The following is a 21,110-nucleotide window of genomic DNA, read 5'->3' on the forward strand; positions in this document are numbered from 1 at the left end:
GCCATTCCTTGGAAAACTGGACTACAAGAGCAAACTGAAATAGGTGGTTTGTGATTTATCCCATGACTCACCACTATTTTCTCTAGCCACAGGATGTCTGTGCCACAGCACAAACATATTTCCACAAGCATGAAGAGAAGGGTCATATTTCTTTGCTGACCTTTGACCAACCCCACCTTTCAAGTTTCTCCCTCCTTCTAGTCTGTCTTTCATTCTAGCTAGTTATAATTCCAGAGAGCAGAACACCACTGCTAGGCTCCTCTCTTTCTGCTGCTGCAAAGATGAATCAGAAAGTTCTTCTCTTCATGCTCTTTCTATCCTTTTTAGCAATTTTTGCTTTCGTGTGCATCTTGTTGACCAGAGGCGGAAAATGTGAGAGCTGTGCTTCCCAGTCTCAAGCTTTAACTGAGCATCTAAATAGCAAATGGAGTTGTCTCTTTGCTGATTTATCACAAGAGGAATTAGTCCATGTAGTACAGTATTTGAAATCCAACCTTGGAACAACCTTGGAAGATGCTTCTCATGCAAAGCCTTCTGATAACTGCATTTACTCTGTTGATTTGGAGTTGCCCTCTAAAGCAGACACTTTGTCATTTCTGGATCATGGAGGAAGATGCCCAGCTAGGCAGGCTTTGGTTGTAGTGTATTTTGGAAATCAGCCAGATCCAAATGTTACTGAATATGTGGTCGGTCCCCTCCCACAACCAATGTATCACCGGGATGTGACAGTGCAAAAATATGGAGGAAAAGTGCCATATTATCGCAGGCCTCCACTGATTGCTGAACACAAGCAGATGGCCCACTTTCTGCAGAGTACATTGTTCCCCACAGCCCCAAGCTTCATGCGTGAAGTATTGAACTACAATGGAGCCAATCTAGCAGCAATGACTACATCGCCAAAGGGAATGAAATCTGGGGATCGGGCAACTTGGTTGATTCTGTACCAGAATGTAACCGGTTACTTTTTACATCCTGTTGGGCTTGAAGTGCTCATAGATCACAGAAGCCTGGATATTACCCATTGGATTGTCAAGAAAGTGTTTTATGGTGATCAATATTATAGGGACATGGCACAATTGGAAAGAGAATTCACAGAGGGGCATCTGCATGTGGAAAAGGTGAACAGAATTCCAGCTGATGGGGGATTCTCCTCAATGAAACCCAGGGTGCATCATGCCAAACTCCATTCCCTGAATTATGAACTTTTTGGACCACGTTACAGTGCGAAAAACAACCAAGTCCACTCTGCATTGTGGAGTTTTGCCTACCGAATGGATTTGCATAGAGGACCACAACTTTTTGACATTAGGTTCAAAAATGAAAGGGTTGTCTATGAGCTCAGCGTGCAAGATACTATGTCCGTCTATGGCTCCAACAACCCTGGTGGGATGTCTATTAGATACATGGATGGGAGTTTTGGACTTGGAAAGTTCTTGTCTCCTCTTATGCGAGGGCTTGACTGCCCTTATTCTGCTACTTATCTTAATGTTACCTTACTAGCAGAAGTAGAAAGACCTCTTATTACTCGTGATGCTATTTGTGTTTTTGAACAGGATATGGGGGTTCCATTTCGGCGTCATTTTTCCAAACTTCACTCTCTGTATTATGGAGGGCTGCAAAGCACAGCATTGGTCTTTCGCTCTGTGTCCACCATTGGTAATTATGACTATATCTGGGACTTTGTATTTTATCCAAATGGAGCCATTGAAAACAAAGTCCGTGCCACTGGTTATATAAGTTCATCTTATCTCCATAATGATGGGCTAGAATATGGAAACAGAGTTGGAGACTACACTCTAGGAACAATTCATACACACTTTGTTGGCTTCAAGGTGGATCTAGATATCGCTGGTAAGTATGCAGATTTTCTGTTTCCATCAAGTACTGTAAATCATGAATCCTATCTAATTCTAAAGTAGATAGTGCATTTCGATAGGTCTTTATCTTTAACAGACATTTGGATGCATTGCTTTATATCCTTTGTGCTATTTAAGCATGCTGGATGAAGACTGATTTCAAGAGTATCAGCCTCTCTTCTTTTATGTTTATACTTTCCCTGTAGACTATCAATAATTCACTGTCCTTTTCAGACAGTGCCCAGATTCCTATATATTAGCAAAATCTATAAGTTCAACCTTTGTACTGTTTATAATTGCAGAGTAAGAAGCAGGCTTCTGCTGAATTGGGGCTAACCTATTCCAGATTACTCATCTTGGCATATTCCTTGACCCTCTGCTTTCAGAAATGATTTCTTGCTGATATATAATGATCTATCATTTGCAACTTGGTTTCCAGGTGATAATGCATTTGTCCTCTGAAGCTGGCCTTCTTTTGAGTTTTTTTTTAATAAGCAGAAGATACAAATATGTTATTGTACATGCAATCCCAGCTGGCAAACCTCAAGTACTTTTTTACTTGAACCTTCTGAGCAAAAAGGCATTATGTCCTTTCAGCCTGATGCCCCAAATTTCAAATTATCATTCTCAACTAGGTCATTGCAACTTCCTTTCTGACAAGATGTTGTGAAAGAAAGACAGGATGCTTTCCCATCTGTATTCTCTCCCTCTCCTCCTATTATAGCAGTTAAGTGAAAAGCAACCTTATTTTTCAGAAAGTTGCCTTGTATTTACTTGCATGTTTATATTGCTTGTAAGTCATTTAAAAATATTTTTATCTCAAAAGACAGTTTATAAATAATTGTAATACATAAAGAAACAGAGAATGGAAAACAGCTAATTCAATGTTGTCACTTAAATTGTTTCTCTCTCTAGGAGCTTCCAACCAGAAAACTTACAAGTGTAGGAAACTGATAGTTAGTTTTGGGAGCAATCATCATTACAGCAGCTTTAGAAATACTAAAGTTACAAAATATTCTTTTATAAGCTTGTATTATTCTGTGCATAGAGCAAGCTGGATATTGAAATGGCAGTATTATTCTCCTTCCCCATCATAGTGTGAGCAACAGCCAGTAAGGAGTAAAAAACTGCCACTGCTTTTGCCCTTCCTTCCTTCCTTCCTTCCTTCCTTCCTTCCTTCCTTCCTTCCTTCCTTCCTTCCTTTTTATTTTTATTTTTTTAAGTTTTGTTGGATTTTTAAATATACATCAGTATCAATATATAAACAGTGTGGCCTCTGGGTATCATTCATTTTGATACAAATAGCAATAATAATATTAATATTTGTTACATTAGTAAACTTATGTAATCCTAGTATTAATATACATGTTTGTTTTAAAGTAGTTATTCAATATTTCAATGTTCCATTTTAATGTAAATCACAATATTATTTAAGGATACCATCTTTCAACCTCTAATCTTTCCATCTAGTTATTGCTTATATTCTATTATATAAAATTATATATGCTAATATTCCCCCTATTTCTTATTTCTACCTCTATTCTAGCTTCTAGTCAGGCCACCATTACTAATCCTAGTGTTAATACACATGTTTATATTAAGACATAGCCCTTCATTATTTGGTTATTCAAAATCACAATATGCCATTCTAGTACCAATCATCCTATTATTTAATCATAAATCTTTCCATCTAACTATTGCTTTATATAAGGTGTGTATTCTTATTTCTACCACTATTCTAGCTTTTAATCATTTTGCATCATTATATTAGAAAAAGAGAAAAAATAAAAAATAAAAATAATTCCTTTCTATCCATCATCTCTTGATCGTTTTAATATTTTAATTCTTATTCATTTTTTGCCTTGCCTCACATACTCCTCTCTTGGATCTTTGTCTCTATAAGCATCTGTGTCTTCACCATTCAGTCTGAATACTTCTCCCATCTCTACCCTCTTAAGCTGCCAGGTCTCCAGAGTGTCCACCCAACACCCTATCTCCCTTTCAAAAGAATCTTCCAGGTTATTCGATTCCATTTTTAAACCTCTTAAAGTACTTTCCCCTTTATTTATTTCATCAGCCGTTATTATCTTTATTATCTTCTTCACATCTTCTTGCTTTATTTGCTGATTTGTCTGTTCTATCTTTTCCTCCATTCCTTCTGCTGTCTCCTCCTTCCTGGACTCTTTGATCTTCATTCATTATCAGTTGTAGGATACTGTCTGTTCTCCCATTTATGCCTTGCATTAGGTTCTTTATCCCTCTGTGATTCTTGGTCATAGTATCCTTAACACTTTGAAACATCAATGACATTTCTTTTGAAATCTCACTCATTTCCCCCTGGTGGAGCACCTTGTCTTATTTTAGTAAGTCCTGCTCTTACTCAATAGTCCAAAAACAATATATTCAAGTCTAATGTGGTTCCTCAGAAAGTACATCTCAGCTACTCTTTGGCACAAGTGCAGGGAGAAAATAAGACACTCTTCGCTTCAGTATTTGGTAACACAAAAGCTTATTGTTTATCCCTTCCTCCGCAAGATCCGAGATAATAGCTAAGCAAACAAAATAAAGTTGGATCTAACCCGAGTTTCCTGGGATTCGATATTTATAATAATTTCCCCTCATTACCCTTCATTACCCATGACTACCCTTATTACCCATGATTACCATTACTAATGATAATTATTTGTATGAACTCAATCACATGAATCGTGGTTAAGGCGTATAGCTTCACCTCACAGCACTTTACATAGACCGCTCATATTATTATGATACAGAGTTTATTCTGATGAAGAGGAATGCCATCCTTCAGGTCGCTGTGGCTTCGATTCAAACGCGTGTGTTGTGTAGTCGCAACAGTACATTGATCACAATTATTTACATTTTAGGATTATTCAATCAGTTCCATTTAGGCAACTTTCCAAAAGTCACTTTACTTAAGAGCCTGCCTTATTCTTACAATAGTCTCCAGTTATCATGAAGTAGATAGTTATAGAACAGTACATATCACCATAGTCCTCCAGATTAATGTTGTTTATTTCTCATCAGAAATTTTCCCAGGTTTATAGGTGTATGATATATGTTTTATTCATCAGTAGGTGGCATCTTCAGCTTAGGTTTCAGTGTTGTTTCAAATCTGACAAATTAATTAATCCAATTTTAATTCAATTTTTGGAAGCAAAGTTGGCTATTCAAGTAGATAGTTCCAGCATCTTATAATGCCTTTCCAAAACAATGCCTTCCCAGTTTGAAAGTCCAATTTTTAATTTTTTTAAAAAGTTTTCTCCCCTTAGTTCATTTCTTTTGGGTCTAGGATTTTTCTCTGTATAATTATTCACTGCTTTAACAAATAGTTCTAAGAGTCTCTTTTCCTGGATTTTCTTTTTCTTTTTCCTTTTAAGATTAGGTTCTAGATAAAAAAGGAATCATCTCACCCAGCTCCAATCACCATTCATCTACACTGCTCCTGCACATTTCTTTAGTGCCTCGGCTGTCCTAGCTCCACAGCAGCCATGGTGGCTGCCTTGTTGCGGATGACAGGGAAGAAGGCCTGAGTCAGATGGAAGAGTTGAGGCTCTCTGCAACCTACAGGGTGCCCCTCTCTTCTTCACCACCCCTACAGGGTGGCTTTAGCTCCTTTCAGAGCCTTCCAACAGGGAGAATTCAGTGCAGGAGTGCAGAGACCCACTCCTCACAACTGATCTCACCACAACATCAACCAGAAACCTCTCCCTTCCTTTTTCAGAGGGCTGCCCAAATTCATCAGCTTACTACATTAAATACAATAGAAATGATACATAAAATCTAAAGGAGCCTTGCCATCCATCCTAACCAAGATCTGGTGGAAAAAACAGGTTTTCAAAAACCCTTTTAAAGCTTTTGAGGATGGAAACTGTATAGATCTGTGGGAGGGTGATGTTCTAGAAGGCAGATGCTCTTCCAGAAAAGACCTGCAGAAAGTTAGAGGAAAGAGATGTTAATTGATAGAACCAGGAGTGTGCCCGCTCTATTTGATGATAGAGGAAGGACAAAAACCATTGGAGATAGGCAGCCCTTCAGACAGGCAAAACCTATGCCATGAAGGGATGTACAGGTAATGACTATCACCTTGAATTACATCCAGAAGCTGTATTGTAGCCAATGCCATTCATGGAGTAGCAATTTTATATGGGCATATTGAGGAATGCCCATCTCTGCTTTCATTGTCGTATTCTGAAGTAATTGCCACTTTTGAGTAGTCTTCAAGGGCTGTCCCATCTAGATTGCACTGCAATAATCCACGTACAAGGTGACTAGGATGGGATTGATTGTTTGCAGGGGGCCCTGGTATAGGAGCAGGTACATATTGGATGAATCTCAGTAAATGTCTTCCTGATTACAGTTGCTGAATATTCTTCAGGCAAGAACTGTGAATCCAGAAAATACCTCAAATTTCATGCCAGTTCTGAATGCGGGTATCTACATCTAGGCTTGAATATGGAAAAAAATCCAGGCCTGGGCAGTCTAACTACTCAGAGACACTTAGTCTTGTTGGGATTGAGCCTGAATCTGTCTTTTCCTACCCAGATCCCTATACCATTTAGACACTAGGATAAGATTTGATAGCATCACTTGGACGGCCCAGACATGTATACAACTGGATATCATTAGTATACTAATGGTACCCGTCCCCAAAGGAATAGATAAACTCATTTAAACAGAGATAGTAAGAGCATCAAACCCTGAGGCATCAATCTGAGCAGAGCAAAGAGGAAAACTGCTGTAGAACAGTGCCTCCATCCTTAATCTCAGCAGATAAAACCAGAAAGTCCATAGTATGATTGGTGGACTGTGAGCCACCGAGAGACTAAGGAGAACCAAAATAGCAGAGCTCCCATTCGAGAAGTGATTCAAGGTCTGATCGATGCTGACACCATGCTATGCTCTAGTTTAAAAGTTAATAGCAAAGAATCTAGATAGTCTTTTTATTCTGGACCCTCTGAAGCTACAGCTGGGCCACTTTCTAAAAACTTCCCTAAAAGCAGAAGCTTGGAGACTGGACAGATGTCTGGAATTTTGGGGCCACAATGACTATGAAGAGGAGATATTCTTACTATTGCACTGGGAATCTTAACATTCTCCATTTCCCTTCTTTCCTCATTAGTTTGAAGTTGCTGCCTCAATATCATTCTTGTTCCAAGCCCGGGCTGAGATAGTTTAAACTTTTTTCACTTTCATGTTCTAACAAAAAATGTACACCAGCAACTTTTTAAAAAATTTTTGCTGACTTATTATAAACAATTTCATTATTCCAGCGCTGTTCAAAGATATTTTCATGATCCTGTGGCCAACATGACATCATAGAATGCTGTTACCTTCTCACTGAAATATTTATCTACTCACAGTTGCATTTGAACCCTTCAGAGGGTTAGGGTTATCTCCCCACCCTCAAAGTTTCCATTTCCTCAGAATGGGTGGGGAGATAGAACTTTCCTCCCTTTTCAGATGAAGAAAATTATCAAATAAACTAATATTCTGCTCCCCACCCCACATCTGATCCTGCAATTGGGCTGCTGCTCCCCTCACCCCCCACAGCACGATTTTAGGTAAGGATATACAACATGGGCCAAGGCTGGCAGTCTTAAATCAAGGATTGCCATCAAATTGGAAAACAGTACAGGTCGTCTTCAACATGATCATATTGACCGTTTAAAGTTGCAATGCTACTGTTGACCATTTTTCACAATTATGACCACTGCAGTATCCCAATGGCCACGTGACTTACAGTCGAATGAGTAGCAACTGACTTGTATTTATGACAGTCACAGCCTCCTGGGGTCACGTGACGTGATCTCCCTTTTGTGACCGTGTGAGAAGCAAAGACACTGGGGAAGCCAGCTTTGCTTAACCATCGTCTGACTGATTTAAACAACAATCCACTTTATAGCGGTGGCAGGAACCATTGTAAAATGGGTCCAAGCTCACTGATCAGATGTCTCTCTTAGCAACAAAGATTCGGGGAAGCTGCATTTACTTAGCAACCATTCCAATTATAATGGCACTGGAAAAAGGGACTTATGACTGTTTTTCACACTTAAGGATCATTGCAGCATCCCCATGGCCAGGTGATCCAAATTCGGACAGGGACACTTGGCAACTGAGTCATACTTACGATGCTCTGTGTCCCAGAATCACATGATCCTTTTTTGCGACCTGACCAACGAAGTCCACAGGGAAGCCATATTCACTTAACGACCATGTGACTTACTTAAGAGCTGAAACTACTTGCTTAACAACAGTGGCAAGAAAGATCGTGGGTAAAAGCTCACTGAACAACTGTCTCGCTTAGCAATGGAGATTCAAGGCTCAATGGTGGACATACAGTAAGTTGAATGGTACCCTTACCCTTATGAGCGTGTCAATCATCTTTGCTCTCAAATTCTCAATCTGGTCCGCAGGGATTGACGTCTACTGTTGGAGGATGGATTGAGTTAAAATGTGTCAAAACTCACTTTAACAACGCTCTTGCTTAGCAACCAAAATTTTGGGTTCAATTGTGGTCATAAGCTAAGGACTACTTAGCTTTCCTCTGCTTTTCTCTGCAGGGCAGCTTTGTCCTAGTAAATTCCTTCCCTTTTCTGGGAACGTTCCTCTGTTAGAGGCACAAAAATAACCCAGATGACAAAAGGTGTCCTGCTGGAGCACAGAAAGTTGGATTAAATGACCTCTAAAGTCCCTTTCAGCTCTGGATTGCTGTGCTGTTTCAAATTGCCCTCTGAAGCTGCATCTAGTGCCAGGGTTTGTGGTCCTTTTTCTCTCCCTCCCTCTATTCATCCATCCATTCATATCTCATTCACTTTCCCTTCCTCTTTCCTTCCTTCCTGTCTTTCTCCCTTCCCTCCCTCTTTCTTTCTTTGCCTTTTCTTTCTTTCTCTTTCTTTCTCACTCTCCCTTTCTTTTCTTTTCTCCCTTCTCTCTCTCTCTCTCTCCCCTCCTTCCCTTCCCTTCCTCCTTCCCTCTCTCCTTCTAAGGCTAGGATACCCACCCAAAACAAAAACTCTTTTGGATGAAGCCGGCTTACTTACCACCCAACCCACTCTTCCCTTCCCAGTCATTATCAGGAGGCATGATCAGGTACATGGGAGCTTCCATCCCCTCCCCTTCCTTCTCCTAACAAGCGCTTGACCGTTTGGCTGCAGCACCTCTCCCAAACCTATCAATTGCCCCCTGGCTTCTGGCTGCCAGCATTGGCAGCTAGCCAATTGGCTCGGGCTAACTATCCCAGGCAGCCAAAAGCCCGGGGCCAACAGTATTTCATCAAATGGGCCACACCGAAGGGCCTGGGATAGAGAGGCCTGGGTAGGAGCCAAAAAGTCTTAGACCTGGCCCAATGTTTAGCTCTGTTGAGATCCATTGGGATCTTAAGCCTATCTTCTGGGTTGTTGCTTCATGTCATCTTCAAATTTGATGAGTTCCCCTTCTACTCCCTTGTCTAAATTGCTTATGATAATGTAGAAGAGTACTGGGCCTAAAACAGACCTTTTCCTTCCATGTAGACATAGTTCCATTATGGACTACACATTAAGTATGGTTTTCAGCCAGTTACAAATCCATCAGGTGGTGGTGCTATCTCATATTTTTCTATCTTAGCAAGAAGTAAGTTGTGGTCTACTTTGACAAATGTCTTCCTGAAATCTAAGAATACACAGCATTTTGCTGATCCACTAGTTTAGTCACTTTGTCAAAGAATGAAATTCACAGCAGCATCCAACTAATTTCATATCTATTGAATTTCAGTCCCAACTATCAAGACTGGAGGCTAGCTGAGTGGATTAAAAAGACCAGCACATTTTTCTTTCACAACCAGCTATTTTATCTAAAACATAAACAAATGGCATTCTACCATTTGTCTCGTCTTCCTGCCCCATACCTTGAATCCAATAAATTAGTAAACATAATAAAAAGTACAGATTTTTAAAAGAATTCTAGCCCTTAATTATTTATGGGAATTTTAAGAAATACCGCTGACATGGTAAGAATTCAACCTAACAGTTTATGTCCTCTTCAAGTTGAGCCCAGTCCCTGCTAACCAGTGTCCCATCCTTGACAAAAGTATAAACTTTTCATTCCCTTCTTCCAGGATATTTCAACTTTCCAATCTAGTTTACAGCCTTATTAGTTCTTGGTGGTCTTCCATGCAAGTACATACTACTTTTGGGGAGATCAGCCAAGGGCAGTTCAATGCTTCCACCTATCTAGGTAAAATGGCCAATGATTAAAAAGTAAAAAAAAGAAACAAAAAGCTTAAGCAACTCCATGAAAACATAGCATAGAACACAATAATCAAAAACTTATTTCTATAGTTGGAGGCACATGGGCAAAGTTCCCAATGATTAACTTGGCCTAATGTTGGAGGTCTCCAGTTTGGCACATTAGTTTGGGAACTTTAATTCTCAGAATTCCCAGCAAACTGAGAAGTAGAAGCATTTGGAGGAGGATTCAAAATTCTTTAAAATGTACAAGGACTAATATTTTGGCAGTAGAAATAATAAAATGCCAAGAACTGAAAATCAGTTAATGATATCTATTCAATTTAAGCTGCAAGGCTTAGCACATTGAGTAGCCAAGCCTTCCTTCGTTCTGATCTTTGGTGGAGAAAGTCTCTCTGCAGAATTATTCTCTTGGATTGTGTTTATTCTGGACCGGGAAGAAAATTCCAAAAATGCAAACATAGATGTGCCTTAAGAGAGGAAGTAGACTGAAGAGAAAATTGTGAAAAAAAATAGCCTTTACTGTGATTAGTTTTGGAAAATTACAATGAAAAAGAGATTTTCTTATTCTGCATAGAGTTTTCCCTTTCTGGTGACTGCCTTTCCCATTAACAAAAGGTTAGTTTTAGGTCACTTCCAGCTGGAATGACTGCTGGAAAGATTAACTAATTGTTGCCCATCTTTGCTACTCTCAAGTAGCTAACCTGAACATAGTGAAACACATGCTAAAAATGCAGATTCATATATACAGTATGTTTCCTATATGGGTATTTGTGTTTCATACATGAAAAAATATTTGGATTGAACGGAAGATAATAACATCTTCTTAACAGAAGAATAAGCAGGATCTAAACAAGGTAAACGTACATTTGATCCAGCAATGATCTTATCCCAGCTAGCAGAAAAATATGCCCACAGTCTTAAGTTCCATTGTATGCAGCCCTCACAGAAATAAAATTAGCTTTTTATAACATATCAAGAGAAATTCTATGGAAGAAATTATTGCCTCCTACTACTACTATTATAAATCAAAGAGTCCATTTTATTAATAATATCTACAGTTATATTTTAACAAGAGCTATGCCCAATGACCCAGATCAATGCACTGATTCATTATTAAATTTTGTTAACTATTTTATTGTCCCGTGTTTTAATAACCGGTGCTTTCATCCGCCTATCTTAACCGAAAGGAATACCCCAAAACTCTTTTACGTGGATAAGGTTATCTTTTCACTGTTGTTGTGGAGAGCATTTTTACATTATTGTGAAGACTGGGAACAATCAGAGGTGGCATTCAGCAGGTTCTGACCAGTTCTGGAGAACCGGAAGTGGAAATTTTGAGTAGTTCAGAGAACGGGCAAATACCACCTCTGACTGGAGATTTTACAGTATCCTTCCCCTGCCATGCCCACCAAGCCACGCCCACAGAACCGGCAGTAAAAAAAATTGAATCCCACCACTGGGAACAATGAACTATTGGAAAACAAACGTCATAATCATCCTAGCATTTTTCCTGCAGGTGCAGTTTGTTTTTCAAGTCAATAATCACCATGTTGCACAATCAAATGTAACATCTGTGTTTAACTGGACATTTTCATGCCCACATTTATTGTATCTTTCCATCTTCTCTGTTGTCTTCCATGGGGCGCTTGCTATCTACATTAAAGTGGAATGGGCTGTAACGAGCAACTGTGTGAAGTGCTGCTCATAGAACATGGCCGTACTACTGCAGGCATTTCTCCTGCATTTTCTCTATTTATTTATTTAGCGTATGGCATATGTTAGCCAGGGATCACCAAGGTGGCTGCCTGCCTCTGTGAAAGGAATTTTTTCAGTCAGTGTAATCTTTACCCATGGGACACTTGAATGACTGTAGGAATTTGGGAGAGGCTCCTTTCTTGTCCCTACATGGTTTATTCACTCACAGGAATCGAACAGTCAAGCTGTCGACCTCAGTAGCGCGCAGGCTTAGCATCTTACCACGTGGGCCACCGTGGGCCATCTTGCCATCTTCTCTGTTGTCTTCCATGGGGTGCTTGCCATCTATATTAAAGTGGAAAGGGATGTAACAGGCAACTGTGTGAGGTGCTGGTCATAGAACATGGCCATACCACTGTAGGCGTTTCTCCTGCATTTTATTGACACAATGCCCTTTTGCTCCGAACTGTGTCGTGGCGTACACAGTCAAGGAGAGAATCACCTAACCACCAGGGAAGCATGCACATCTCCATGGCATGTAAAGTGCATTCAATTAACATTTGGTGGCTGTCCAGCACTCAGCAACATATAGAGCTTCTGGGTGCACCATGTTTTATATACCTTTTATTAATAAAAGGTATATAAAGAGAGGCCAACAATGTTTTTCATGCAACTGTTGGTATTTGTATACAGCATCTATACCCATGGATTGGCATGCATCAATCTCGAAGCACATCAGTTATCTCCTTCCACTGTAATCATATTCTGTTTACTCTTATATATACATATTTTATTTTTGATGCTGCCATCACTTTGTAGATGGAATCGTAGACAACAAAATGTGTTGGTCTTCACTAGATTTTCACTGCTGACTTGTATGGTGGCATTGTTTGGGCTGATCTCTAACTATTCAGCTTTTTTGATGTTGAGGTGCAGGCTAAATTGGCTAGGACATCTGGCCAGTAAATGCTGAGCTAGATTCAGTTGCCTCAACTTGACCCTGAATTAAGGATTATAGGAGAAAAAAATTATGATAAACATGAACAGCAATGATGATAATGCTGAACTTTGATGAACACCAAGAAAGCTATCAAAAAGGCCAACAATGTTTTTCATGCAATGGTTGGTATTTGTATACAGCATCTATACCCGTGTTATCAGTTGTTCAGGCACATTGTAGTCACATAATGCATACTAAATTAATTGATGCGAAACACAATCCAAGTTTTTTTCAAGGTCAAGGAAAACCAAATGTAATGGGATCCCCTTTTCTTGGTGTTTCTCCACGAGCATGCAAACTAACTGCAAATATGGAGTCAGAAATACTAGAGTCTTTGACAAAGCCACATTGATGGGTACTGATTTTTACAATGTCACATAGGCACTGATCAATGATCTACTCAAAATGTTTCATTGTGTGTGATAGAAAGCGTATTTGTTGATAGTTTGAACAATCTGCTGGATTGTTTTTATTCTTGGACAGCGGGGTTATGATGTTCATGGCCCAATCTGCAGGCTCTGGTCAGAGTCCATGATGGCACTGAAGAACTAGGAGTAGCAGACTTCACCACCAGAAAATTGAAGTCACCTATCTGTCTATCTATCTATCTATCTATCTATCTATCTATCTATCTATCCATCCATCTATCTATCTATCATCTACCTATCTATCTATCTACACACACACACACACACACTTGTGTTGGTAACCTTTAATTGTACGAAACAGTGCATGATAGGCCTAAATCTTTTTAACCAAGGTATATCAAAAAGGCTAATTTACAAAATGCCAGGATCCCATACACCCCAAGGTAATGAAATCTGGGTAAATTGTAACTACTTCAGCACTGTTGGGTTGCTGCCGCTTCAGCACCACTGTTGCATTTCTGCAATCATGTGACCCACATTTTTCAATGCCACCTAACAACTTCGTGGCCACCTGGTCGAATTCCCTTTCCCTCCGTGTCTTTCCTACCCAGCAGCAGCCTCTATCTGCCTGCAGAAAGGGGAAGAGAAGGGAGGGGAGGGGAGGGAGGGAGAATTCCAATCCTTAATCTTACTCTGACATTGCTCAAAGATAGCCTTGAGGTGTAATATATTTCTGAGAAAATGGTCCCCTATCATCTAGGCAGGATGTCAGACTGGAGGTAGTAGAACTAAAATAGCAACCAGTTCATCTGGATCTGATATAGTTTCCTTTTCTTTATTTTTCCCATTAGTTAATTCATTATTAATTCCTTCCTTATTTTCCTAAGGAACTTTATTTTCCTCTATTTCAGTAACAGAACTATGAGATTAAAAAAACTGCATGGGAATATGCATGAGAGCATGACTCCTGGCTGCTAAATAAAAGGTAGTCCTTGACTTACAACCATATTTGAGCCCCCGCATTTCTCTTACTAAACAAGACAGTTGTTAAATGAAGTTCATCCCATTTTGCAACCTTTTTTGTCACCGTTGTTAAGGGAAGCACTGCAGTTGTTCAGTTAGTAACATGGTTGTTAAGTGAATCTGGCTTCCACATTCACTTTGCTTGTCAACAAATCCTGGAGTATTGCAACCATCATAAATTTGAGTCAGTTGCGAAGCATCTGAATTTTGATCCCATGATCACAAGGATGCTACCAAGGTCATAAGTGTGGGAAACAATCATAAGTCACCTTTTTTTAGTGCTGTTTTTACTTTGAACAGCCACTAAAAAAATAGTTATAAGTCCAGGACAGACTTCCTGGAACTTGAATGATCTTTAACAATTTAATTTCTAGTACGTAGCAGAAATGTAGTGATAACAGTGTTTAAGAGCTACTATATGGCAGTCCTCTTTGATATGCCTTTTTTAAAAAGCCCTTTCACAGATGGATGCTTCCTGGCAGCCTTGTTTACATAAAGACAATAGGCTTTTATCTTCCATGGAAAATATATCACGGTACAGTAAAAATAAAAATTTCCTGAACTTCATGTGCCATTCTATAGGGAAATCACAAAAATTCCAAGAACATTCCAACCACGTAGTTATTTGTCCAAGAGCTGATTGATACACTCAATATGTCATGACTTTTCATGCTGCCTGGACAAAGAGCGGATGAAAGTTACACAGTCTTTGGCAAACAATGCCATAGGCTTGTTTGTTCATTTGTTTGTTCTCTACACTTCCAAAACTGGTTCCGATACCTGGTTAATGTATATATTTTATTCTACCTGAATATCCTAAATCCTCACATTATTATAATATGCTTTTTAATATGCTGAGACAGTCTCAAATCCCTATCTCAAAAAAACTCCCAGTTGTTCCTGCAGGAGAAACCTGATTAGTATCAGTGGCCTGTCTCCACTTTTGTAAGCTATGCATGGTGTAATGGGTAGATTTTCTTCACATATTCTGAATTTCATTACCTTCTGATTTATCTTGCTTACAATGATTCTAAATCTGTTTCTTCACTAATGATTTACAGCATCTTCAGAGCACTACCCTAAAGTGATGTGAAGCCCATCTTCATTAATATAATTTTGACATAGCCATTGTTGAAAGACTACAGAATACAATACATTGCCAGTGCAAAAGTGACCTAAATAATTTATTTCTAGCATGGGCTGCAGTTTCTGAAGCTGTAGCACTTGCACTTCTCCCATACATTCCATTTCTGGAGCTTTCCTCTAACTTTCTGCAGTCAGATAAACTTAATGTTTCAAAAAAACTCTACTGTTGAAGCCCATCAATTGTTCTTCTTAGTTCTTCTAATTTATGCTATGCCCTAAGCATCTAGTCCAACTTCAGTTCTTTGCAGCTGTAGATCAACTGATCCTCCAATTTACTTCTATGCACATTTGAGATTTGATGCTTTGTACAAATAGCAGTTGTACTGTGTACTTAATAGAGCAACATTTCTCTATTAAGACTAATACAAAGTCTATTTATTTGCTTGGAGAATAGTAAAAATGCATAAATGAGCAATGTAGCAATAAGTTCAGGAATCTTTTCAAAATTAAGTAATTTGTTATTTTCAATTTAATATTTAGTTCTTTTCTTGTGATCTATAGTCTTTCACTACATGCATTGTTCACTTTTGGCACTGTAAAAGATTAAAGCTGCCATGAAAGGGCGTTTACTTTTTAATCAAAACCATGAATTCTAAGCCTCCACTTTTTGGAACCAATCCAGTGAGGTCCCATTTCCTGCAGAAAATAGATAAAGTCTCTTGCCATCTAGCAGCTATTGAATTGTCTTTGGGACTGCCTTCATTTAAACAGCTGGTGAGTCTTCAAGCCATATCTTTGCAATGAACCCAAAAGCTCTCCTTGTTCTTCTTATACTTGCTTTGGTTACAATTTTTGCCTTGGTGTGTGTGTTGGTGACCAGGAGGGAGAAGTCTAGTCATTGTGGTACTAAGTCATCTATTTCCTTGGATAGAAGTCAGAAGAACAAGAATGTGATATTTGCTGCCCTGTCAGCAGAAGAGATGGTACAGGTGGTGAAATATCTGCAACTACAGTTGCCCTTGGTAGATGATTCTCATGTTGTATTTTCCAAAAATTTCATTTATTATGTTGATGTCAATATCCCCAGCAAGGAAGAGGTGCTGAAATTCCTTGATCATGATGGACCACGCCCTCCTCGACAAGCATTGGCTGTGGTGTATTTTGGAAATCAACCAGAACCAAATATCACTGAGTATGTTGTAGGGCCACTTCCAGTGCCCACATATCATTGGGATGTGACAGTGCAAAAGTATGGAAAGAAATTATTCTATCATGGCAGACCTATATTACTCAGTGAATTTGGGGATATTCGGACATTCCTAGTGGAGAAGAAATTTTTAGAGGCACCCACTTTTTTGACTCAAGTATTTGGGCATAATGGAAGCAATTTTGAAGGTATTCTTGCAGTACCTGGAGGGTCTCAGTCTGGAGAACGCTTTTCCTGGGTTACCTTGTTTCAGAATGTAAGTGGCTTTTTCTTGCATCCATTGGGACTAGAAGTACTTGTTGACCACAGCAGTCTGAATGTCGCTCACTGGAAAGTCTCAAAAGTATTTTATAATGGCCAATATTTTAACGGTTTGGCAGAATTGGAAAAAGAATTCAAAGCAAAGCGGGTGAGTGTAACAAAAGTTAAGCCGGTTTCTTCTGATAGGAGCTTTTCCTCACTTCATCCAAGGACACCCCCTCTAAAACCTGGATCCTTCAGCCATGAGCCTTTGGGGCAACGCTACAAAGTGAGAAACAACCAAATAACTACCCCAACCTGGAGTTTTGCCTTTCGGATGGATGTACACAAGGGACTCCATCTCTATGATATCCGATTCAAGGACCAAAGGATTGTATATGAACTCAGTGTGCAGGATGCCATTTCTATCTATGGCTCCAATAGTCCTAGTGGAATGATAACTCGATATATGGATGCAAGTTTTGGAATAGGAAGATTTGCTTATTCATTAGTTCGTGGAGTTGATTGCCCTTACTCTGCCACCTACCTCGATGCTGTTTATTTAATTGAAAACATCAAGCCAGAGGTACACAAGAACTCAATTTGTGTGTTTGAGCAGAGTACAGGGACCCCTTTCCGGCGTCATTTTTCCAATTTTCAGTCTTTCTATTATGGGGGACTCGCTAGTTCTTCACTAGTCATACGTTTTATAGTTACCATTGGTAACTATGACTATGTCTGGAGTTTTAGTTTTCATCCAAATGGTGCCATTGAAAGCAAAGTCCAAGCAACTGGATACATAATCTCATCTTTCCTCCATGGTGACGGGCTGAATTATGGCAATAGAGTTGCAGATCACACACTTGGTACAATCCATACTCATGTCATCAACTCCAAAGTTGATTTAGATGTTGGAGGTAAGTCTTTGGGAATCTTAAATAACTTTGATCGTTGCAATTTTGCACTATTTTCTACTGTTGTTGGTAACTCTCTGCCCCACTGCTTATTATTGTCCTTTAGTCTGTCTCAAATTGGGTTTCTTATGGAAAAGCCAAAGAGTGATTTGATAGTTAGTAGAATCAGAGACCAAAATAGAAACTGATGGTTGCCCAACTTGGTCCGATAGTGAAAATTGATGAGCTGCAGAATTATTTAATATTACAATATTTTCTACTGAATCTCCAAATTGTACCACTTTGTAATTCAATTTCCAGAGTAAAGAATCTGCACCTGAAGAGGCCACCATTTGAACAATGAAAACATTTTCTCCCCCCCTCCCCCTCCCTCCCTCCCTTTCTCTCTCGCACACACTTTATTACAGATAGTCTTCAACTGAACGCAACTGAGCCCAAAATGTCAATTGTTAAGCAGGGCAATTGTTAAGTGAATTGTGCCCCATGTTAGAACCTTTCTTGCCACTATTATTAATTGAATCGCTGCAGTTATTAAGTTAGCAATAGGATTGTTACGTGAATCAAGCTTCCCCATTGACTTTGCTTGAAAGAAAGTTGCAAAAGGGGATCAAGTGACCCCGGGACACTGAAACTTTCATAAATATTCAGTCAGTTGCCAAGCATCTGAATTTTGATCACGTGACCCTGGGGATGCTGTAACAGTCATAGGTGTGAAAAAAATGGTCATAAGTCATTTCAGGGTCATTGTAATTTCAAACGGTCTTTCATAATTTAGAGTGAACTTAGTTTAAGCTTATCCACTTTCGGCTCAATTTTTTAACCACTGAACCACACTACTTCCATCATTCATCAATGATATCAAAATAAATCAAACAATGATTTAGGCTGAATGAAAATAATTTGAATTTCTAAATACAACATGATTAGTTGTTTCTAGCTTCTTGTCTACTCACATTAACATACAATCATGTATAAGCACACATAGTCTATATTTGCTCATTTAACCCTAAAGTTTAATATACGTAATGTATGCCTTTTCTAGAAGTTGCTCTTTTGAACTCAAATGAGCTTTTCTTCATACATCAATACCCCCCTCTCCCACCCTCCTCCTCCTCTCTCCTACCATATTCTTATCTTCTGTTCCAGTTTCTTATCTTGGACTGCTCAAGATAACTACAAGTCTAAGAATGTCAATGAGAAGCAATCATTTACAATTTATTAGGTTCAGGTTTTTAAAGTCCTTAAGGTAGGGGCAATTAGGATTAAATAACAAGTTAAAGGAGTTTCTCAATTTATGTATGGTATACATACTCAATTCAGAATAAACTTTGTTGTGTCAGTCCTGGATTTAGTGTATTTGGATGTTTACACATATTCCAATGCCTTCAGCTATGCTTAAAAAAACAACCAATCTTATAAAATACATATTTTCCATGATTTATGCCAATAATTCAGATCACTATTAGTCATGACATAATTGTTCCACAGGGAGAGATTTGGGAATATAAGAACCCTGCTGGCCCAGAGCAAGGTTCATCTAGTGTAACATCTGGTAAAATTTTGAAGCAGGATATTTATGCAATAAGAGTTCCTTCCTCCCCCTGTTCTACAACTTGCATATAGAAACACCAATTTTCTTTAATATTATAATTCTTTAGTATCGGAGTAATAGAGTATGGTACCACTATATTTTACAAGTTAATTGTTTTACTGCATTGTGAAATATAAATAGAATATGGATACATTAAACTGAAATAATAAAATACATTATAGAAAAGTACTGAGTTCTGTGATATTTATACAGTAGAAGTTGAAAAATGTTAATACAGTAATGATCAAGATAAATGGAACCTTTAAAGATGAGAAAACAAGTTTATATCAAGATTAAACATTATTCGTAGGATGTCAGTGAACAAAAATTGACATTAAGAAAAAGTTGCAAAGTGCATTGAATTCTTGCAAAATATGAAAAAGATTTTGATTTTTTTTAGTTTAATACATAATATAACTATTATGTATTATAATATAGCACAATAATGCTATATTTTACAAGTATTGTAACTTTCTCTGATTTAATAGATAGTAAGGCTATAAACAGTTATAGCTTAGTGATTATAGTAATATATAGTTAATTAGCCATTATCTCTATTTACAGCCTTGTTTTATATAAGGCTGTAACCCCCACTTTTAAAACCACCCATGTTTGTTATTATCACTGTATCTTTGGAGACTATCCGTAATTTGCTTGCCTGCATTGTGAGCATTAGTTTGCATAGAAAATAAATATAAAAGTATTCTAAATATATAGTACAGTTATGCAATGAATAACTGTATGTTGTTTTCATACTGATTTGTTTTTTTAGTGCCCTTTGATTAAACTTTGATTAAACTGTTGAAATATATGCTCAACTGCAGTTTTTGTATTTAAATACAGGTAGTCCTTGACTAACAAATGTTCATTTAATGACTGTTCGAAGTTACAATGGCACTGAAAAAAGTGATGTATGATTGTTTTTCACACTTACAGTGCTTGCATCATCCCTGTGATCATATGATCAGAATCTCAATGTTTGGCAACTAGCATGTATTTAGGTCCTGTGAACATATTTTGCAATCTGAAAGGCAAAGTTAATGGGGAAGGTAGATTCATTTAATAATTATGTTACTAATTTAACAACTGCAGTGATTTACTTAACAAAAGTGGCAAGAAAAGCCATAAAATGGGGTAAAATTCACTTAACTGTCCTGCATAGCAACATAAATTTTGGGCTTGGTTGTGGTTATAAATTGAGAACTATCCGTATATACTGTACACAGATTAAATATATGTTTTATGGCTATATTCCCTAATCCAGCATCCAAACTGTGGTGGATTTCTGAGTTTAGTATAAATAAATAAATAAAGTACAATGGACTGCATAAGTTTCAAATCTGCCCAAATTGAGTGGCATGTAAATTTAATAAATAGCTAAATAAATAAATAATACCTGCCCTATAAAAATTCAGTAAAGCTAATCTGGCCTTTGTTGCCTATGATTGTACAGATAGTTCAAGCAAATTAGCAACTGTTCAAAGTTACAATGCTGAATAATGGAGTTTATGACTCGCTCTTAAAATTGTGCCTGTCACAGCATCACAGCAGTTATGTGATTCCAATTTGGGCCCTTGGTAATAGCTTGCAAATATGATGTAGCATTCTGTACTCATGGCATGGCCATTGGTGACCTTCACTGTAGGCTTCCAGCAAGCAAAATCAGTGCAGAAGCTGGCGAGAGATCAGAAATGGCAATTGTGTGGTATCAAGCTTTAATGACCAACAGGATTTGCTTAATAATGTGGCAGAATTCCCACTGTAGCTTAGCAAAATCACATGATATCACCCTTTACAACTATGTTACCTGCTGATAGAGTAACCAGTCCCAATTACCATTATTAATCTATGACTACCTGTACTTAGTAACCCTGAGTTTCT

At 38.4% G+C, this 21,110-nt stretch overlaps 1 protein-coding gene and 1 long non-coding RNA gene across 4 annotated transcripts in view; one reads left to right on the forward strand and one right to left on the reverse strand.

Moving 5' to 3' along the window:
• The window catches only part of LOC148124126 (uncharacterized), a 56,922-nt gene that overhangs the window by 22,909 nt on the left and 12,903 nt on the right, over positions 1-21,110 (reverse strand). The window contains exon 2 of the long non-coding RNA XR_015740189.1: positions 8,238-8,303. This is a non-coding gene — a long non-coding RNA (uncharacterized LOC148124126). The remainder of the gene's footprint in view (positions 1-8,237; positions 8,304-21,110) is intronic.
• Positions 1-21,110, forward strand: part of LOC113449815 (amine oxidase [copper-containing] 3-like) — a 38,152-nt gene that overhangs the window by 633 nt on the left and 16,409 nt on the right. Inside the window, exon 1 of one of the 3 annotated variants that reach the window (XM_087916832.1) lies at positions 152-1,851. The exons of 1 other annotated variant lie outside the window; for it this stretch is intronic. In XM_087916832.1, coding sequence (XP_087772958.1) covers positions 282-1,851 — 1,570 coding nt within the window. In that variant the 5' untranslated portion in view covers positions 152-281. Of the gene's footprint in view, positions 1-151; positions 1,852-15,957; positions 17,642-21,110 lie in introns of those variants that run through there. One more of the 3 variants, XM_026720969.2, reaches the window with a different exon arrangement.

This window comes from Pseudonaja textilis, chromosome Z (assembly GCF_049901715.1).
Source record: "Pseudonaja textilis isolate UNSWEBS1 chromosome Z, rPseTex1.2, whole genome shotgun sequence".
NCBI classification, from domain to species: Eukaryota; Metazoa; Chordata; class Lepidosauria; order Squamata; family Elapidae; genus Pseudonaja; species Pseudonaja textilis.